Here is a 19,483-nt window from a genome sequence, read left to right on the forward strand (position 1 = left end):
GAAAATGTCCCACCGTTCTCGCTGTCTCTCCGGCATTAAAAAGAGTCTATGTGAAAACTGGGAAGGAACCATTACACCACTGGGAATATAGAGGACAAACATTAAATCCAGATGTAAACTGAATAGCCATCTTGGCTAAAGTTTAAACCACTGAAAACTGGCCCCTGGATAATGTTAGCAGCACGCATGTTCACGAGAGAAGTGATGATTTCGTTGGTATTAGTTTGAGGTACATTATCTGTTTTCTCTGAATAACACCCACTACCTCAGCCTGCCAGCCTTTGTGAGTTACGACTTTCAGTCCTTAACCCTCCCTGTTCATTTATGTTGCAAATATCCCTATGATTTCTCATATGAACCACTTATGAATTCTGACCATGACCTCAAATACAAGTCTAGGTACACATGTGTTTAAAGGGCTGGAAAGCATACTCAGCAGGGCATCATGGGAAGCCTAGCTCCTTCCAGGAGAAAGACCCCTAAGAAACACAGGAATATTAAGAGAAAGACCTAGGATCTGGAAAAAAAAAATACAATCTTGAACCTTTAGGGGAAAGAAATCGACTGAAGAAAGGAAGAGAATTTCATTCAAAGGGAGGAGAATTCAGAGTTCAATAGCTATTAATAATGAAGAGTTCTATCTGTTGAACCCCGAAGTCCACCCAGCTTCATGCCAGGTACACTATGTGTTATTCCACTAACTCAGGGAGTAATTTCCTCCCAGTAAAAAACACACTGGGCAATGTCTAAAGACTTTTTTGTTATCACGCTATAGGGGTACTACCAGCATCTAGTGATGGAGACCAGTGCGTGTGTGTTCAGTCACCCAGTCCAACTCTCTGTGACTCTATGGACTGTAGCCTGCCTGTCCATAGGAGTTTCTCAGCAAGAATACTGGAGTGGGTTAGCATTTCCTCCTCTAGGGGATCTTCCCGACCCAGGGATCGAACCCACATCCCCTGCATTGCAAGTGGATTCTTTCACCACTGAGCCACCAGGGAAGCCTGAGACTGGGGATGCTGACAAATCAACCCACACAGCAAAGAATTTTCTGGCTCAGAATGTCAACAGTGCTGAGAAACTCTGCACTAAACTATCCTAATCACTCCCTAAAGGAGAAAGTATCAGCCTCTTGTCACAGAGGTGGAAACTGAGAGCTGTAATGTCCCGCAATCTGTTATATCTCCAGGACTTGGATCAGACCTGTTTCACCCCTTTAAGCCCATTGGGGCTTCCCAGGAAGTGCTAGTGGTAAGGATCTGCCTGCCAATGCAGGAGACATAAGAGACTCAGGTGTGAGCCCTGGGCTGGGAAGATCCCCTGGAGAAGGAAATGGCAATCCACTCCAGTATTCTTGCCTGGAAAATCCCATGGACAGAATCCCATGGTGGACTACAGCCCACGGGGTTGCAAAGAGTTGGGCATGACTGAAGTGACTTAGCACAGCAATCTGCTATATTATACTGAAGATGGAAATGATCTCATTTCATAAATAAGGAAACTGAGGCTCAGATGTCAAGTGTCTTGCCCTGTATCTCACTCTTAACTGGTGGTTCTTTGTCTCTTCATAGGTCTTTTAAGGTCTGTGATGATGACTAAACACAAGTGACTTCACCTCTAACCACGAAGCTGCTAACAAATGTTTCTTTCTCTTGTCCATTAACTGTTACACCCCTAGTAATTAACTTTTTGTTTCTGCTCCTTTAACACTGTAATCTAGTGGTTTTATTGCTCACATCTAACTTGCTCGCTTAATCAATCATTATTAAGTTCCTTCTGTATGCTAAGCACTGTAAAGGTGCTGGATATAAACGGGTCAGAAGGCAAATGGAAGAGAACTACAAGTCCAGGGGGTTGACAAACTAGAGCCCAAAGGGTGCCTGCTTTTGTAAATAAAGTTTTATTGAAACACAGCCACACCCTTTAATTTGCCTATTATCTATGACTGCTTTCACATTACAGCAGCAGGTCTGAGGAATTATAATAGATACCGTTTATTCCATAAAGACTATAAAATTTACTATCTGGCCCTTGACAGAAAAAGCTTGCTAGCTCCTATCCTGGATATTGTCACTTTGCTTATTTAACTTACATGCAGAATGCATCATATGAAATGCTGGACTGGATGAGTCACAAACTGGAATCAAGATTGCTGGGAGAGATGTCAACAACCTCAGATATGCAGATGATACCATTCTAATGGCAGAAAGTGAAGAGGAACTAAAGAGCCTCTCAATGAGTGTGAAAAAGGAGAGTGAAAAAGCTGGCTTAAAATTCAACGTTCAAAAACTAAGATCATGGCATCTGGTCCTATCACTCATGGCAAGTAGAAGGCGAAAACGTAGAAGCAGTGATAAATTTTCTTTTCTTGGGCTCCAAAATCACTGAGGCTGGTGACTGCAGCCATGAAATTGGAAGACACTTGCTTCTTGGAAGGAAAGCTATGACAAACTTAGACAATGTATTAAAAAAGCAAAAACATCACTTTGCAAAGGTCTGCATAGCCTAAACTATGGTTTTTCCAGTGGTCATATACGGATGTGAGAGTTGGACAATAGAAAAGACTGAGCACCTAAGAATTGATGCTTTCAAATTGTGGTGCTGGAGAGGACTCTTGGGAGTCTCCTGGATTGCAAGATCAAACCAGTCAATCCTAGAGGAAATCAACCCTGAATGTTCACTGGAAGGACTGATGCTGAAGCTGAAGCTCCAATACCTTGGCCACCTGATGTGAAGAGCCAACTCATCTGAAAGGACTCTGATAATGGGAAAGACTGAGGACAAAAGGAGAAGAGAGTGACAGAGGATGAGATGGTTGGATAGCATCACTGACTCAATGGATGTGAACTTGAGCAAACTCCGAGAGATAGTGGAGGATAGAGCCTGGCGTGCTGCAGTCCATGGGATCTTAAAAGAGTCAGTTAGACTCAACTTATCAACTGAACAGCAACAACAATCCTAGCTCCATCATTCAAGCCACAAGAGCAGGCAATGAAGTGAACTCCGAGCAGAATCAGGAAGTGCTTTCTTTCATGTCCTGTGCAATATTATCTCTTGGCAGAGGTGGGAATCCTAAGTGTTTAATGCTAATACAAATCTAAAACTTAAAAAGTACCAAAACATTTTGATCCTTAAAAATACTTTCTGCTTTTCTAGAGCCTACTATAAATAGATCTTTAAATGAAGTTCAAATGTATATTATTTCCATTTTGCTGTCAGACGTTTGGGAAGCCTTTAGTGACTGTTCCTCATCACATTGAAATGAAACAGAGATCAGACTCCCAGCCATTGCATTAGCTGCTTAGGTGTCAGTTAACCACAATGGGCTGTCTGCTGAGCTTCAGAGGCTCCAGGCTGATCTTCCCCTCGGGTGCACAGCAAAAGACCCCATTCTAATTTTCCCTGAGTTTTCTGCCACACTGTTGGACTTTGGTCTGTGGATGAAATTCCACTGATCTGAGTACAAGGTCTGGACATGAACTTGGAGCAGCAGGAGGTTCCCCCAACTACTCAGGCAGTTACAGCCACAGCAGAAGTGAGAACACGCACCTACACAACCAGCAGGTGGAGAATTCAAGCCAACATGCCTTGGTTATTGTTCATTCAAAGACTCTGATAAAAGAGACCCTGAAGGTTTCATAGCGTCTCCCTGAAGGGACAGTGAAGAGAAAGAAATTAGGCAGATTTACTGTGATGGCTCTATCCTGCCCCCAACACTCAGAGAGAACATACACCCACATGCTAAGGCCTCACAGATGTGCTTCCCATATTCAGAAATCCTAAATGGTAGTGGTATCAGGTGCAACAAATTGTCCTCAATGTGGGAGTCATTCCCCGATCCAATTGATTAAGACAAATAGGAAATTCCCCTGGTGCAAATCTGCTCTGGTTTACAGGTCCCTAACTGCATTAAGGGAGGCTGTGTGCTGTGCCTAGTCCCTCAGTTGTGTCCCACTCTTTGCAACTCCATGGACTGTAGCCTGCCAGGCTCCTCTGTCCATGGGGATTCTCCAGGCAAGAATACTGGAGTGGGTTGCTATGCCCTCCTCCAAGGGATCTTCCAGACACAGGGATTGAACCCAGGTCTCCCACACTGCAGGCGGATTGTTTACTGTTGAGCCACCAGGGAAGCCTTAAAGGGAGGCTAGAAGAAGAGATGGCACCCCACTCCAATACTCTTGCCTGTAAAGTCCCATGGACGGAGGAGCCTGGCAGCCTGCAGTCCATGGGGTCGCTAGGAGTCAGACTCGACTGAGCGACTTCACTTTCACTTTTATGCACTGGAGAAGGAAATGGCAACCCACTCCAGTGTTCTTGCCTGGAGAATCCCAGGGACGGGGGAGCCTGGTGGGCTGCTGTCTGTGGGGTCGCACAGAATCTGACACGACCAAAGTGACTTAGCAGCAGCAGCAGCAGAAGAGAAAGTCTAAGCTAAGGCATGAATAAGATAGGTCATTAAAAGAGAAATCAAATGATTGTAAATCCCCACAGAGATGATGAAAGAACTTAATGTAAAAAAAAATAGGACTAAATCTGTAAAACTGATTGTCCTTTCACCATGGAAAGACACTGGACATGGGAGCTCAGAGTACTAGAGCACGGTCTTGGGGTGACGGTGTCACTATCCAGGCCTTAAAAGACAGAGGGCCCATGCTCAAGCGGGAGTGGCCAGGACTTCCCTCATGATCCAGTTGGTTAAGAATCTGCCTGTCAATGCAGGGGACATGGGTTCAGTCCCTGGTCTGGGAAGATCCCACGTGCCACAGGGCAACTAAGCCTGTGAGTTGCAACCACTGAAGCCCACATGCCCTAGAGCCCGTGCTGTGCAACGAGAACCCACCACAGTGAGAAGCCGGTGCACGACAACCAGAGAGTACTCCCTGCTCGCCGTAACTAGAGAAAATCTGCACGTAGCAATGAAGACCCAGCACAATCGAAAACAAATAAATATTTTTAAAAGGGAGATAAAGGTCAAGGCAAGGTCAGATCTCCCCCACCAAAAGTTCTGGAGCCGCCCTCTGCCCCCATTGTGCAGTCACAGTGGGATCTTACAGTGGGAGAAGCAGGAGAATTTGGTTCAATGACCAACTCAACAGTCTTGAACAAATCAGCTTAAATTACTGTGCCTCAGTTTCCTTATTTGAGAACAAGATTGCTGTGTCTACCTCAATTCCATCCTATGGGCCAGCGGGTAGGATCCACAGAGACACTGCCTATGCAAGTCTTTGTATGCTGCAAAGATCTGGGTAAACTCTAGTGCTTCCCTAGCAACTCCTGGGTGCAAAGGAAGAAGAGTGGGTGAAGGCAGCAGAAGCCTGGAAAACGATTCTGAGCCTTGGCTTTAGACACAGAGTAATAACACTGAAAGTGTTGAAGGATGGGTTTTGAGTTATCCCATGGTGGAACGAGGGCTTCCGGTGGCTTAGTAGTAAACAGTCTGCCTGTAATGCAGGACACTTGGGAGACCAGAGGTTTGAGCCCCAGGTTGGGAAGATCCCCTGGAGGAGGAAATGGCCACCTGCCTCAGTATTCTTGCCTGGATGACCCCAGGGACAGAGAAGCCCAGCAGGCTACAGTCCACGGGATCACAGGGTCAGACACAACTGAGCAAGTAGAGCACGTACGCATGGTGGGATCAACCCATGTGTTAACCAGCTGAGTTTTAATAAGGTTCTGTTCTATTGGACACTGTTCTACTGATCCACACTGTAGAAAAGCCAACCAGGAATTATGCTCCTTCTTCAGAGGGCATCTATTAAGACTTAAACATGCCTCCTTGCAGGGCTACCTGGTACCAAGTCAAACTGTGAACAGAACAATCAGAGCATGTCTGCTAGCCAACAGGCTGACAGTCTCCACAAAATGGCCTTTCTGTTGATTCTCAAATCTAAGATGTGTCAAAAGGTAGTCCCTTTTTTTTTCTCGCTTCATATAGTAAACCTTGTAGGAACAGGCAACGAAATCCACTTGATGAATGTGTTAATTAAGATAATCAATACACATATAATCACAGGTCAGTTCTCCTCAGCCATCATTCATCAAGCTCTATGGTACCACAATTGCACTATCTAGGGTCAGTATCAAATTTCTAAATTTCATACCTTACTATCTTCAGGAAATAGTGAGTACAGAACTTCAAATGGCAAAAATGATGGGGAAAGTGTGACCTAAATCCCACTGTGTTCCAAATTGTACTAACTGAATTAAAGACACCATCCTCAGTGGTTTTAAAAAAATTCAACCTAATCAAGGAAAGTGAGCTACGCTGCAGCTGACAAGAAGCCCCAGTCTTGACCAGGAAGATAATACAGGGGGTGAGCAGAGCTTCACCTGCATTAAAATTCATATTGTTTCTTTGGAGGAAAAAAACAACTATTATTCAAGATCTAAACCCTGTGTCATTCACATCTTCCTTCTTTGGGGGAGAAAGTCTCAGCCAGGAGCTATTCTCTGCAGGATCCAATCCCAACCTATCCCCAAAGTTGCACTTTTTAATAATCTCTCACGGTCAGTTTAACCTTAGTAGAGAAATCAATGTGTTTTCCCAGCATGCTTTTATTACATATTGCCACTGTCATGTACATCTGTGAAGCCTTCTCTATTTGTCACTCCATCATCTATTTTCCCATTACACCTGTCTAGACCTTTATTATAAAATGTAATTATATTTCCATGTCAGTCACACCTACTAGACTACGAGCACCAGGATAGCTTGCTCCATATCTTATTAAATCTCTGGTCCTTGAACCTATGTACCTAATCTCTCAAAACAGATGGAGACAGAGAGAAGAGAGGGGGGAAAGAAGAAAAGGAAAAAGAAGAAGGGGAGTGGGTAAGTAGCTCTGTAGGCAAAAAAGACGAAACCATACTCCTGGCATTTCCTTGTGCTGCTTGCCTGGTATCTCGATATTTTATTGTAGAGAATCGGGTGGGCTCCAGGGTCAGCTGAACCTGTATTTCTATCCCGCAGATGGCCACGGTCTAGAGCGTGGAAAAACAATGAAACAGTTCTGAGCCTCAGTTTGTTCATTTGTAGAATGGAGATGAGAACATTATCCAACTCACTGTGATAGGGAAGTAGATGAAACAGTGTTATCAATCACACTGCACAGAGCCTGGGAGTCAGGAAAAGAGCCTCAAAGGTGCTGGCTATTGCTGTCACTGTGCTCTTGGATGACCTCCAAGGTCTCTGCAGCTCCCCAGTTCTGCTCCTGGAACATCCTTTTCCTCAAAATGAGTCAAGCCCCTGTTAAGAAGCTCCAGGGTCCACTGTCCCCTTTCCCAGACAGTTCAGTCCTCTCTGTGACTCTCTGCAGCCCAAGCCCAGCAGCCAGGCAGAGAGAAGGAAGATTCTTACATTTGAACACGGCTCTGCCACTAAGCTGCCCTGTTACCTCTGGCCAGATACCTTTTTGGCTACAGACTCCCTAGCAGTGACAAAGCATATTTTGTTCTGTGGAGCTCTAAGGATTTATGATGAACGACTTAGTGTCTGACGTGCAAATCCTAACTACAACTGCCATGATGCCAGCTTTAGAACAAAAATGATTTCTTGGGCAGGAATGGGAAAAACTATGTAAAGTTGAACAACATCCTAGCTGGGACAGCAGGCAATCTCTGGAGTCACATTTACTTGGGTTCATCTCCTGGTTCTGCCACTTGCTAGCTTGGTGACCCTGGGAAAGTCACGTAATCTTTCTGGGCCTCAACTTTCTCACGTGTAAGGTGGCAAACCCAGTACTTACCACGGAACGTAGTTTAAAGGATGAATTGAGAGAATACAGAAAAAGGGTTTAGAACATGTTAGTGTTGACATGTGTCAAATAAAGACTCAATTAAAACCATGTGTCATTAAACCTAGACAGCATATTAAAAAGCAGAGACATCCCTTTGCTGATAATGGTCTGTATCATCAAAGCTATGGTTTTTCCAGTAGTCATGTGTGGATGTGAGAGTTGGACCCTAAAGAAGGATGAGCACCGAAGAATGGGTGCTTTCAAACTGTAGCGCTGGAGAAGACTCTTGAGAGTTCCTTGGACTGCAAGGAGATCAAATCAGTCAATCTTAAAGGAAATCAATCCTGAATATTCATTAGAAGGACTGATGCTGAAGCTCCAATACTTTGGCCACCTGATGTGAAGAGCTGACTCACTGGAAAAGACCCTGATGCTGGGAAAGACTGAAGGCAAAAGGAGAAGAGGGCAGCAGAGGATGAGATGGTTAGACAGCATCACTGACTCAATGGACATGAATTTGAGCAAACTCTGGGAGATAGTGAAGGACAGGGGTGCCTAGAGTGCTTCAGTCCATGGGGACACAAAGAGTTGGACATGACTGAGCACCTGAACAACAACAATCATTAAACCAATGAGCTTCATGTAAAACCATGACAAAGTCTGCACATGCTATAATTCAGTAATTGAGGATTCATTCATTCATTCATTCAGTAATCATTTACTGAGCTCTTGCTGTGTGCCAGGCACCGTTCTAGGTGCTGCAAAAGGAGCAGAAAACAAAGCAGATGAAACTCTCTGTTCTTACAGAGTTACCGTTCTAAGATTCACAGCTGGGGTATCCTTTAGTCTGTGGCATAAAAAATGGTTTTCAGCCAGGGATGATGCAGCCCCCAGTGGATATCTGGCAACATCTGGAGACACTGTGCATTGTCACAATTGTGTAGAAAGTCTACTGACATCTGGTGGGCAGAGGACAAGCATGCTGCTAAATACCCTGCAGGCACACAATGTCCCTCCAACAAAGTATTATCCTGGCCCAAATGAAAACAATGCCAAGACTGGGAAACCCTAGCATAAAGGAATCTGTGAGTAGTTATAAGTCTTTTGTGGGGCATGGTCCTGGGCCATTGGAGACCACTGAGGTCGCTAGGAGAGAACCTAGGAAAGGGAAATGTATGGCTAGAAGGGAGAAAAACAGGACTGCAGGATGCCAGGCTTGCCTGGAACCATCCTTCCCAAGGCAGAAAGCATACAAAGTCTAGGGAGTAGGAGGCCCCACTCCCTGGGTAAAGTTGGTTCTTTCCATTGGTGACGAGTGACCCTTGGGTTGCTAACCTTGTGAGTAGGACCCAATTCTCTCTTTGGCAGTTAACCTCACACCTAAGGGAGAGGTATTTCTCTTACCACAAGATGAGATGCAGCTTTTATCTCCGGGTAGGGAAGATCCCCTGGAGGAGGAAATGGCAACCCACTCCAGTATTCTTGCTGGGATAATCCCATGGACAGAGGAGCCTGGCGGGCTACACTCCATGGGGCTGCAAAGAGCCAGACACCACTTAGTGGCTGAGCATGAGCATGAAGATTTCACATAAGGACCCAGAAACTAACATCAGTTTAGGGAAACATAATAAAAAATGGACTACAAGATTGTAGTTTCTTCAATCTTCCTAACGGACAAGGCAAAAGATGTTTCTGGTTTAGAAGACAATACAGCTTTAAACAGCAGAGAGATTTGATGGGTTTGAATTCCTGGATCAGTCACTACCAGCCAAATGACCCTGAGCATCAGAGTGGGATGAGTTTAAGAGAAAGGACTCCAGAGCCAGAGCTTGGTTACTTAATGGCCCTTTGACAAGTCATAGGTCATTTTTTGTGCCTCAGTTTTCTCATACATAAAACGGGTGCAAATTGTTGTTGCTTAGTCGCTCTACGTCACGTCAGACTCTTTGCAACCCCATGGATTATAGCCCAGAGGCCTCACTGTTCATGGCATTTCCCAGGCAAAAATACTGGAGTGGGTTGCCATTTCCTTCTCCAGGGGATCTTCCTGACCCAGGGATCAAACCCATGTCTCCTGCATTGGTGGCAAGTTCTTTACCACTGAGCCACCAGGGAAGCCCCAGATCCAGTGGTACCTGCCACATAAGTCATTACAAAAGTTAAGTGCATAAATTCAGAAAAGCATTTCCAACAGTGCCTGTCTCCAAGACTATGTCAAAGCTTGCTGTCCTCATCCCCATCGCAGTCAATGCTATGTGGTGGTAGACGGTTGACTTAACTTCTCTGAATCCCGGTCAGTTTCCTCTTTAGAAAAATGGGCATATTAGTTGTCACTTCACTGGGCTCCAGGCACAGTTATGCATGTGAGGCATCAGGAAAATACTTGACATGTTGTAAGTCTTTGTTGTTATTATTTATTGAAAAGTTTGACAAAGCACTGAAGCTAGTTCTCCTTTAGTTCTACATGACGCTACCTGCCTTCATCGAAAAGAAGACTCCATGGCATCAGAACACCACGTGCCTTGAACACCCAGCGTCTTGTGATGTACCCAAGAGGTGAGCTCTGATAACTATAATGACGTGCCAAAGGTGAGTGTAAAGTATTAGCTCTGGACCCACCTTCCTTTAGAGGATACTATGTTCTTAATGATGCACGGTACTTCTTAATGATACACATCACATACTTCGATCTGTAGAGCTGAGACAACATTGGGATGGAGGTTCTTTACGTCCCCTTTTCCTCCAGCGCTTGCTTTGGTGGAAGAGGAGAGGTTGGGGAAGCTGGGCAGGCGGCTCCCCCTCCCATTTCTCTCCATCCTCCCAGCCTGACTCCCCATCACAGAAGGTGCAGAGGCCTCGGGGGTGCTTTGCTTGCAGACCTGCCTGTAGCAGGCTCCATCTGAGCTCTCGTGCTAGGGTCTCAGTTCATCAGAGGGTAGAGGGGACAGGGGCTTTTCATAAGTGGGACCCAAAGGTCCAGCAAGGCCAAGTCAACAAAGACACTAAAACAAATTGAGAACCCACGATGTCCCACCACACAGAAGCCACCTGCTCCAACAGTTGTTCTTGCCAAACTCATTAAAACTATATTCAGCATCTTTCATGTTTCCAGCAGCTTAGGATTCCAAGGGAGAAGCAAGCATGTCTACAGCGCACAGCCTTGAGTCTGCCACCTAGATCTGAGGTGCATCAAACCAGCAAGGATGTTACAGACTCATTCAACCACATGGGGAGGAAGAAAAGATTCCTTTGCCTGGATTCCCTCCAGCTTCTTCACAGTCAAGATGGGCCTGGAAGGGGACCTTGAGGATGGTGACGTGGGCCAGCAGGATGCTAACCTGTCCTGAGCTGTCAGGTATCATCTGCCACAATAGATGGTCACTCTCTTGGGTTGGGAAGATCCCCTGGGGAAGGAAACAGTCACTCACTCAAATATTTTTGCCTGGGAAATCCCATGGACAGAGGAGCCTGGTGGGCTACAGTCTGTGGGGTCGCAAAGAGTTGGACACGACTGAGCACACACACGCACACGTGCTCCTGGCTTCAGAGAAGCTGTCTTTTCCTAAATGATTCCGCCTGGAGTTTCTCTGCCTGCATTTCAGATGACTAGGGCATTGCAGTGACTGCCGGTGGTGGCACCCCTTGTTATCCCATGTGTTACTCACCCTAATATCCAGCCCAAACAGTATGGACTCATTTTCATTTACAAAATCACTTAAAAACCCATTCCTTGGCCTCAGCAGGCAGAACAAGTTCCACTCTTGCCTGATAGATGGCAGGGGGTAAGATGCCAAGCACTAATGCTCACATAAACCCATACTGGCAAAAGTCTGAAAAACACTGAGAAAGTCATGTGATTTCACTTGCCTTTGCTACATAACTCAGGAATAAATATAAATGAAATATGCAATGAATATGGCCAGGACCCCAGGCTCGACCTTCTGGGCCCCATATGACTTGCACGGTGAACCGGCAGCGTTCCAACGAGCATTCCCCACCTGCCAAGTCCATCTGCTATGAGCTCACTGGCAGCCAGGAAGTCACAAATTATAACCTACAGGATTCCTCAAAAGTGCCAGCAGTCTTGGGGAGTAGAGAGGGTGAAGGAATGGAGAAAACACGCCTTGTCTTACATGGGGAGAATGTGTGATTAGGCTCCTATTATAAAAATCAGATTGGCTCAGACTTAGATCAAAAAAGTTTTGAAAAACCTCAGTCAATCCTGAAATGCTGGAAGCATGAAATTAACCAGAACTAGAAACTTTACTTAAGGGGTCCTCTAAAGGCATTTTCCAAAGACAGTACAAAGATAGTAAATACTAGGCAATCAATAACTAATTTCATTCACACTGTACTGATCTGTACGTAATTTCTTGGTGACCACGCACAGTGATTTTCAGGAAGAATTTTGAAGTCCCATCTCATGACAGCTTACCAGATTAGGAAAAGACAGACAAGTCTCCTATAGCCCATGGATATGACTGGAAAAACCAAGGCATAGGTTCTGGATGAGCTCTGTAACTTAGGGGTGAGCCAAGAGAAGTCCCCAAGATTCCACTGCGCTTAGTCTCATCCTCTCTACCACATGAAAATTCTCTTGCTCAAAAAAGATAAAAGTCTACTTGAGAAAACAAGAGTACACAGAGGCAGAATGAAGTGGGAAGGGGTTGCCAAAAGACAGAACTCATTTTGCAAAGCAACAGTGTCTAGCGTCTCCGCAGACTATTCACACATTCAATTCAGTCCCAAGATAATTTATGCTTCACCAATGGGTTTCCAGTATTATCATAATGCTAGATAAGAGCCATCAGACCTGAAGTAACAGTCTATTTTAATGCCTAGGGAGAAAAAAAAATAAAACTTGCATCTATTTATGGAAATTTACAAAGGTGTAAGAAAACGACCCTTTTCCCCATCCTAATCTAACTGATGCAGTAGACAGTAAGCCCTCAACACCCACGAAGATGCTATGAACATTTCCACTTACTTAGGCATATAAATACAACTATTTCCTTAAAAAACACAAAAATCATGGCAGTAGGTATGCATCCTACTGAGCATAGGTATTTTATGTTATATACAGCTAAACACCTATTTGCATTGGGTACACTGGAGCTTAATTGTTTTATTCTATGCACAGCAAAGCAATCAATTGAATCTAATATTAGCCATTCATCAGATAAAACATTTTCAGAGAAACAAACTGCCATATTTTCCCCTCAAAGAACAGCAAGTATTTTAAACACATTTCCCAGAGATGTTACGCTGAGGAAAACAGCTTAGAAACGTTACTTTAAACAAATCCATTCTCTGGCTACCAACAACAAGACAAATTGGAACAAATGCTTGGCTCTGTTCTTTCCAAGCCTCCTTCTGTCCACCTGTCAAAGGCAGTCGTGACCTCACCAACCCAAGAGGCAGCTTTGGAGCCTTGAGAAGAGCCACCCTGCATGGATGCCCTGCGCTCCGCATGCCAGCATCCTCATTAGGGATTATCCGACTCACTTGAAGCTGGGAGAGAGAAGATGGGCTGGCTGCCAAGCGTACTTTCAACACAGATTCTGAAAGAAGATCCTGCAAAGTGTCGAAAGCCCAGATTTTCAGCAGTTCACTTTCCAGACTCCGTTACGTAGCAACCATGCCCGCTCACAGAGGGTACCAACCAAGGTAATATTTTGTTTAAATGACACACTGCATTAACTCTCTAGGAAAACCCAAGTTTTCTTCATCGACTTACCTACTATCAGATATCCTCACTGGAACAAAACGTACACTGGTGGATTGGTGAGCTTGTTTAATTCATCAAAAATAAAATTTTAACAAAAGTATCTGGAAATGGATCAAACAGCTTTTCAGCAGGAAGAGCAAAAGATGACTCTTCCCTGTAACCATTTGTGCTAATATTATTAAAAGGACATTAACATGCATTTCATATGTGCATAATGCCCTCTAGTTAAAGATACCGTATACAGTTGCATGATAGAGGATGAGATGGATGGATGGCATCACTGACTCGATAGACATGAGTCTGAGCAACCTCCAGGAGTTGATGAAGGACAGGGAAGCCTGACACGCTGCAGTCCATGGGGTTGCAAAGAGTCAGACACGACTGAGTGACTGAACACTTGCATTTTGAAAGATACTCATTTCATTCAAACTTTTGATTTGAAAAGTGATAACTCAATAACAGTAAATACTCATGCGCTTTGAGCCCATTGACTTGCACCAACCCAGACAAAATTAGAACAGAAGACTGATTCAGAAGAACAGTCAGGAACCCTCAGGAACTGAGCTCCTGTGAGCCTTCCTAGAGGTATGTTACAAAGAAGCATAAGAAAGCCAATCAAAAAAAAAAAAAAAAAAAGAAAGCCAATCAACCACACTTTGAAATTAACCCAAGAAAGCCCAGCGTTTCCCTTTAGGAATAGGAGAGCACTAGCAGAAGACACTAGCAGACCACCTCTGCAGAAGGTTTCTGTTCCAGCAGAATGCTGCCACATGTCATGAGAACACAAAGCAAAACAAAATAAAAACAAACCCCAAAACACTCACAGAGGCTAAATAATGCAAAAGTGCTGTATGAAGAAATGGTTACTATATATAAGCAAATGATGCCCCACTGAATGCATATGGGGGTCTTGTTTTCTTTTCAACCATCACATCAGTTTAAATTGACATCAATTTAGAGGGCTATGTGGCCAACCATTAAGCTAAGTTAAAATCTTCAACATTTTATTTTCTGATTATAAAATCATTAAACTCTCCCAGTAAAGGTTTTGAAAAATACCAGTGGTACACAGAGGAAAAATCAAGACCATCCTTCACCCAGCCACCCACAGACAGCCCCTGGCCAGGGGAGGCACGCGTCTCAGAATATGAGGGAGCTGCCGGTTTTGTGTGTTTTTAGGGATATCAAGAGATCCAAAAGCCATTTCCATTTCCACAGCCTTGTGCATTTTTGTAGGAAAAAAAGAAAGAGGAAACAGCCCCCGATTGCTCCACTGCAACAATTTAACCATCAGCTAAGTATCACAGTTTCCAAGTTGAGTGTGTAGATCATTGTGGCCCGACCTCCTAGCGTGCTCAGACTGCACTAGACCCAGGACTCAGAAAAAAGCCACTTAACTTTTCTTTGGCTGAGAAAGGGGCGGACAGTGGGAAATAAACCAGCATTGTTCACTCTGCTTTACCGTGGCTTTTGATTCTCAGCAAAACGTCAGTTCTCTGCTATTTTTTAAGGCTGGAAGCATCCCTGCTGATAAAAAGTAAAGCCTGACCATGGAGTCTAACTTCTCTTTTTTGCCCAGGTGCCAGCAGAGAGCATCTTCCACACACAATGACATAACAAGGGACAAATGACAGAATAACCAGATATCCACCTTGAAAACTATGCAGCAAGCACCATTCTCACAACACCTTCCCACCATGACGTCATGCTACTTTGGTACCAAATTATTGCCCCAATTCCTAAGACTCTTGACAGACTCCGGAAGTACCAAGTTAAGATATGAGTTGAACATAAACTGCTAATGTTCAAGCTTAACATCTCACACCAGAAAAAAAAAAAAAAAGCATGCCTACTGCAGGAAGGTAAGGAAGAAACAGAAGCTGACAGAGAGAAGGCATTCCTATGAAACCAGACTCGCTCGCTCTCTCTCAACACTTAGAAGCCTTTGAAATAACAATAAAACCAGAAAATCCTTCTGGGCCACTGGTACCTCATATTTCATCAAGTGACATATTTACACAAGTGACCCTCCTAGACTGGATTTTTTTTTTTGGTCACGTCCAGGATTTCAGCAGTTTAGTTTGCAATCAAATGATATTAATAATCAGTGACAACTTTTCTTAAAGGGCAATTAGACAAAAAAAGAAAAGGGAAAAAAATCCTGAAAATCCATTCTGCACTTCTAATTCACAGAAAACAAACAGTATGGATTTTTCTTTTTTTTTTTTCTTTTTGATGCTTCCTCCATCTTTTAACCCTTGTATGAGGGTTTCAGAGCTTCATCACTGTCAGTGTCAGCACAGACTGTCCTTTTTCCCCTTCTCCTAACTGCAAAGAGTCCCTTCAAGCAGCAGCTACCTGGAAACCCACCATCTACGACGCCTTCATTTCGCCAAGAGCCCATCACTCAGCCTTTGAGGTCTAAGATTTCCCCCTGGAAAGTGCTCTCAGTGTTTATATTTGCTGGAAATTTAAACTCCCTGCTGAGCACAGCATCTACTGTTGCATTGATATAATTCCACTGCCTGCGCGATCTCAAAAGGGGAGAAAATAAAGTCCAGATGCAATCGAGACAAGGGATTTGGCATCCGTGGAGAAAAGTGCAAACCAGTCCAATCCTCTACCCCAAACGCGGCAGCAGAGCCTGGCGCTCCCTCTTGGGCAGTCGTTCCAAGGAAAGGAGCCTCTGGAACTGGGGGGAAGCTGTGGCATTCACCCCTACAAAGGCCCGGGCATGAAAAGTTTGCCCACGGAGCTGGGGGCTGTGTACCATCTAAAGGGCACTTTCTGCTGCCGAGGGGTACCCGCCGGCTGCGCCTAGCTTGCGCTGGCCAGGGCCGCCGTGACCGTGTGAACCCGTGCACGCTGCGCCCGGGTTTTCGTTAATGACAGCAGACTGCAACTCCCAGCGCGGGAGCAGTACTGGCCACCGCCGGGCGGAAAGGGTTACAAGCCACAATGCAAGGCGGTTTCGCCGCGGGCGTGGGGGGCAACGAGTCCCCGGGCGCCTCCGGGTCCGGTCCGGGTCTGGCTCGCTCGCCTTTCCTCCGCCCCGGGCGCCAGGCGATCCCTACCTTGCGCGCTGTGCTGGTGGTTCTCCATGTTCGCCGCCGCGGAGTCCGCCGCCGCCGAGGCGCTGGCCGCCGCTCCCGGGCCCGGGCCGGGGCCGCCGCCGCCGCTCAGTTCCGCCAGTCTCCGGTTGGTGGCTGTGAGTTCGGCTCGCAGGTTGGTCACCTCCTGGCTGGCCGACTGGACCGCCCCATCGATGCGGAGCGCGAGCTGCTTATTGTCTTCCATCATGCTCAGGATTTTGGCCTGGGGGCGAGAGAGGTGACAAAGAGCTGCATGATGCGCGGGGATTGGGGGGCGCGCGGCCGGGCACCCCCGGCTCTACCTGTTGGGTCCCCCGCGGCCCGGCTTCCCCGAGCCCCGACCCCCAGGCACCGGCAGCGCCGGCTCCTCCGGCGCAGGAATGACAGCGGCGCTTCCAGCCCGAGCCGCGGCGGAGCGAGGCGGAGGGTTGGGGAGGGGGGAAGGGGGGAGGAGAAAGAGGAGGAGGAGCAGAGATCGCCGAGACCCCGGCGCGGAGAGCGACTCGGAGAAGGACACCGCGCGCCGCCCGGCACTCTTTCAATGGAGCCTACCATTCGCCACGCACTCGGGAGGGGGCAGGGACCCGGGGCGGGGGCGCTGCCTCGGCCTCCCGCGCCCCCCACCTCTGGGACACACCCCCTCGTGGGGCGGGTGCGGCGGGCGGTGGCCCAGCGTGGGCCGAGGTGGCGCCCCTGGCGAGGCGTGGGGGGCGCCTGTTCCCAGGCCCGCTCTCGGTCCCCTCCCTGGAGCGGTGGGGCGGCCCCCGCCCTGGCGAACTCGCGCCTTAGCGCGGGTGCAGGGACTGGGGAGGAGGTGGGTGCTTGGGAGAGAGGGGTGCTCGGAAGAGGGGCCCCGGAGGGGAGCAGAGATGGAGCTCCGGGGGAGGGGGCTGCTTGCTCGCGCTCTGGAGTGGAGTTCTTGCTTAGCTGTTTCCTTCAAATGCAGCTGGGAATGTTCAGCGGGGAACTGGGCTACTGCCCCGCGTGCCTCTCACTGTCCACCTCGACCCTACTCCACCCCACTCCACCTGCACCTCCAGCGCCCCAACCTGCGTTGTCCCCCCTTCCTCCGAAGGGTCTCCCTTTCCTTCCCCAGGGTGGATCACTGGCCCTGTGGCCTCCCCACCGCCCGGCACCGGTGGGTGCATAGATCGGTGGCTTTAGCCAGTCTTAGGCTTCTTAGCGGGGCTAAATATTGGGGGGCAAAAGGAATTCGGCCAGGAGAGAAGTCTGGAAGGCTCCTTGGGGCTTCCCTCTTCCTCCCCCTGCTAGGAGTGTGGAGGCCCCGCTGCCTCAGTTTACATCGCTCCTTCTTCCTGGGAGAACAGAGGTAACCTTAAAGTTGATACACCCATCAAGTGCCTCTTTCTCCTGGAGGAGCACAGGCTTTGCATTTTTCACTGGGGCCCTGGATTCCAGCCACCAGACCTTGTTACCATAGCAAGCTTCGTTCCATGCAAATAGGACCATTTAAAACAGTCAGTGTAACCGGAACAACCGAACAAGCTCGCACCGCCATTCCAGCTGGGTCAACCTCAGGAGGACAGTTCAGAGTTTCTGGAGCTGAGGGTCTTCTGCACGCCCTGGAGGTTGCTCACCCTCCAGATTCGACAGCACTTGTTGGAAGCCTATTGTGTGTAAAGTACTCAGGATGCATTGTCATCTCTTTGAAGAAAGGATTATTGTTCCCAATTTGTTGCTGTTCATTCACTAAGTCGCCTCTGACTCTCTGCGTCCCCATGGACTACAACATGCTAGGCTTCCCTGTCCTTTACTGTCTCCCAGAGTTTGCTCAAATTCATGTTCATTGAGTCCGTGATGCTATCTAACCATCTCATCCTCTGCCGCCCTCTTCTCCTTTTCCCAGTTTAAACATGAGGAAACTGAGGCTCTGGGCAGGGTAAGCAGTTTACCCCAGGGACCCACAGAAATCAGGTGACAGCAGGACTGGGAGTGAGTAGTCATTTGATCCTAGTCAGCCTCACGGTGCCTCGGGTGCCGGGTGTTTCGTTTTGTTTTGTTTCCTTATATGTGGAACCGTAAAAACCAGGACAGGGAACCATGGCATACTGCAGTCCGTGGGGTCGCAAAGAGTCGGACAGGACTGAGCAACTGAACAACAATTAAACTGACTCTTGCTCTGTCCCCCTGTGAGTACTAACAAGCTTGTGTAAGAGGGCAGGACAGTATTAATGGAGCTGTGACAGCAGACTTAAGTTTTTACTCTGTACACACTACTCAGCTGACTGGCCAGCTGGGTCTTGAACCCCTGACCTTAGTCTCATTAGCACAAGTTCTGACCCACTGGACCAACAAAGGAACTTAGACTACTTGGGTTTTGGTAAACCAGGATTTCGTTCTTTGAAGTATTTCAGTTTCATTATGGAGGAACCATCAAAAATAGAACTTTGTGGGTCTTCAAAAAGCAGGTGTGTGTTATGTGCAGCCAGTGTGCAAAATGGTTTGGTTCTTTAAACACTTAAACATAGAACTACTCATAAGACCCAGAAATTCCACTCCTGGATATATACCACAGAGATAAAACAGATATTCAAACAAAAATTCGTTCACAAATGTTCACAGAAGCATTATTCACAACCGCTGGAAGGTGAAGCCACCCAAATGCTTGTCAGCAGATGAGTGCATAAACACTTTGTGGCTTATCCATACAATGGAACACTCCTCAGCTATGCAAGGGGTGGAGCGCTGACACGCACGACAAGGTGGGCGAGCCTCAGTACATTCTGCTAAGTGAAGGCAGCCTTAAACTGTGCGGATCACAATAAACTGTGGAAAATTCTGAAAGATGTGGGAATACCAGACCACCTGACCTGCCTCTTGAGAAACCTGTATGCAGGTCAGGAAGCAACAGTTAGAACTGGACATGGAACAACAGACTGGTTCCAAACTGCAAAAGGAGTATGTCA

General features: G+C 46.8%; 1 protein-coding gene across 1 annotated transcript in view; it reads right to left on the reverse strand.

Moving 5' to 3' along the window:
- KAZN (kazrin, periplakin interacting protein) overlaps positions 1-19,483 on the reverse strand; it is a 1,332,513-nt gene that overhangs the window by 507,860 nt on the left and 805,170 nt on the right. Inside the window, exon 3 of the mRNA XM_024976842.2 lies at positions 16,539-16,779. Within this exon, the coding sequence (XP_024832610.2) occupies positions 16,539-16,779 (241 nt within the window). The remainder of the gene's footprint in view (positions 1-16,538; positions 16,780-19,483) is intronic.

The sequence above is a fragment of the Bos taurus genome, chromosome 16 (assembly GCF_002263795.3).
Source record: "Bos taurus isolate L1 Dominette 01449 registration number 42190680 breed Hereford chromosome 16, ARS-UCD2.0, whole genome shotgun sequence".
Lineage (NCBI taxonomy): Eukaryota > Metazoa > Chordata > Mammalia > Artiodactyla > Bovidae > Bos > Bos taurus.